This window comes from Galeopterus variegatus, unplaced genomic scaffold (assembly GCF_000696425.1).
Source record: "Galeopterus variegatus unplaced genomic scaffold, G_variegatus-3.0.2 Scaffold8790, whole genome shotgun sequence".
Classification (NCBI taxonomy): Eukaryota; Metazoa; Chordata; class Mammalia; order Dermoptera; family Cynocephalidae; genus Galeopterus; species Galeopterus variegatus.
Window position 1 is genome coordinate 61,315 of NW_007734901.1, and position 1,428 is coordinate 62,742.

At 50.3% G+C, this 1,428-nt stretch overlaps 1 protein-coding gene across 1 annotated transcript in view; it reads left to right on the forward strand.

Annotated features, from left to right (window-relative positions):
• The window catches only part of NSMCE4A (non-SMC element 4 homolog A (S. cerevisiae)), a 59,158-nt gene that overhangs the window by 44,486 nt on the left and 13,244 nt on the right, over positions 1–1,428 (forward strand). Inside the window, exons 2-3 of the mRNA XM_008593157.1 lie at positions 8–192; positions 658–735. Coding sequence (XP_008591379.1) covers positions 8–192; positions 658–735 — 263 coding nt within the window. The remainder of the gene's footprint in view (positions 1–7; positions 193–657; positions 736–1,428) is intronic.

A 1,428-nucleotide genomic window follows, 5' to 3' on the forward strand; every position in this document is an offset into this window, starting at 1 on the left:
CGCGCAGGGTGACAGCCCTTCGCGGCGGGCCGCGCCTCCAACGTGTTGACAAAGTGCTCCCACATCCGTTTTGTCGCCAGGGCCGCACGACCTTGGCCGGGGGCGCGCAGGTCCTCGACGGGCAGGCTGGGACAGCTGGAGGCCAGACCCGTCCGGTGACTCGCCTGGGCTCAGCTAGCCAGCAGGGCAGAGGCGGGACACGGGCACCGGCTGCTTTTATTGCAGTCAGCGGCTCTCAACATGGGCTCGCCATTCCCGCAGCGTCAGCGTCGCCCGAGAACTGTCACAAATGCATTCTCGGACCCCACCCGGACCTAGCGAATCTGAGACTCCGGGTGGGGCCCCTCGCCCATCTGTCGCTTGGCCCTGCAGTGATGGTGTTGCTTGCAAAGTTTGAGACCCACTCTGTTGTGGAGCATTCCTCAGAGGCTGCAGCAAGAGTCGAGCCCTTTGGGTTAAGGTTGGAGGGAGCCAGGGTTTCCTCTGAAAGTTCAGATTAAGGGTAGAGTCGCCTTTCTCTTTCCGTGCCATTTTGGTTTAAAAGATAAGGACGTTTGAAGTAATTACCTGGGGAGCGAGGCAGGGCTTTACTACTTTGTCCACTACTCATTAGTGAATGATGAGCAAATTTCCCAAAGTCTGCATTTTTTTAAATAGAAAACCGGGAGGACATACTGAATGCCAGCGACAAACTAACAGAGGTCCTTGAAGAGGCCAACACTCTGTTTAATGGAGGTAATTCCTTGTTTTATGTTATAATACGTTTATGATAGTTTTAATTAGTTTTATGTAAGAGCCAAATTATTGACATCTCACACAGTTCCCACCTTTATAGTAGTGCTTTACCAGTTTGGGGACCTTTTTAATGTTAGCAATAATACTACTTGTATTGTGCACTTAACCATTTGCTAAGCACAAGCTAGGGATCTGCATGAAATTCTGGGGGTGGGTTCCATGATCAGTTTTAACAAGCCCTCCAGGTGATTCTGTTGCCTGTTCAAGTTTGAGGACTTCACATGTACTATCTTTTCTCTTCCTCCTGTATTTACTGCTGTATCCCCAGGAAACATTTGTTGAATGGATGATTAAAGAAGAAGCGAGCTAGTCTCTGACGTCCTGTTTCTTTTCCTGTCCTCCTCCCGGTCTCCCCTCCCTCAGCTCCTTGCTGTTGGTCCATCTATAACCCAGTGGAGGTGGCCATGTCTACAAGTGGAGCTGTGGTCTCCAACCAGGGTGTGTGTGTGTGTGTGTGTGTGTGTGTGTGTGTGACAAAGAGAGAGAGGGAGAGAGAAATCTCAGAGCACTGAACTCTAGACCATGGGAGCTTTAAAAAATAATCTTAGGTTGAATTAAAAACAGCAGCAGTGGTAGTGGTAGTCCCTGATGTAGGCGCTGGGTCACAGAAGACTAGGACAACTACCCACACCC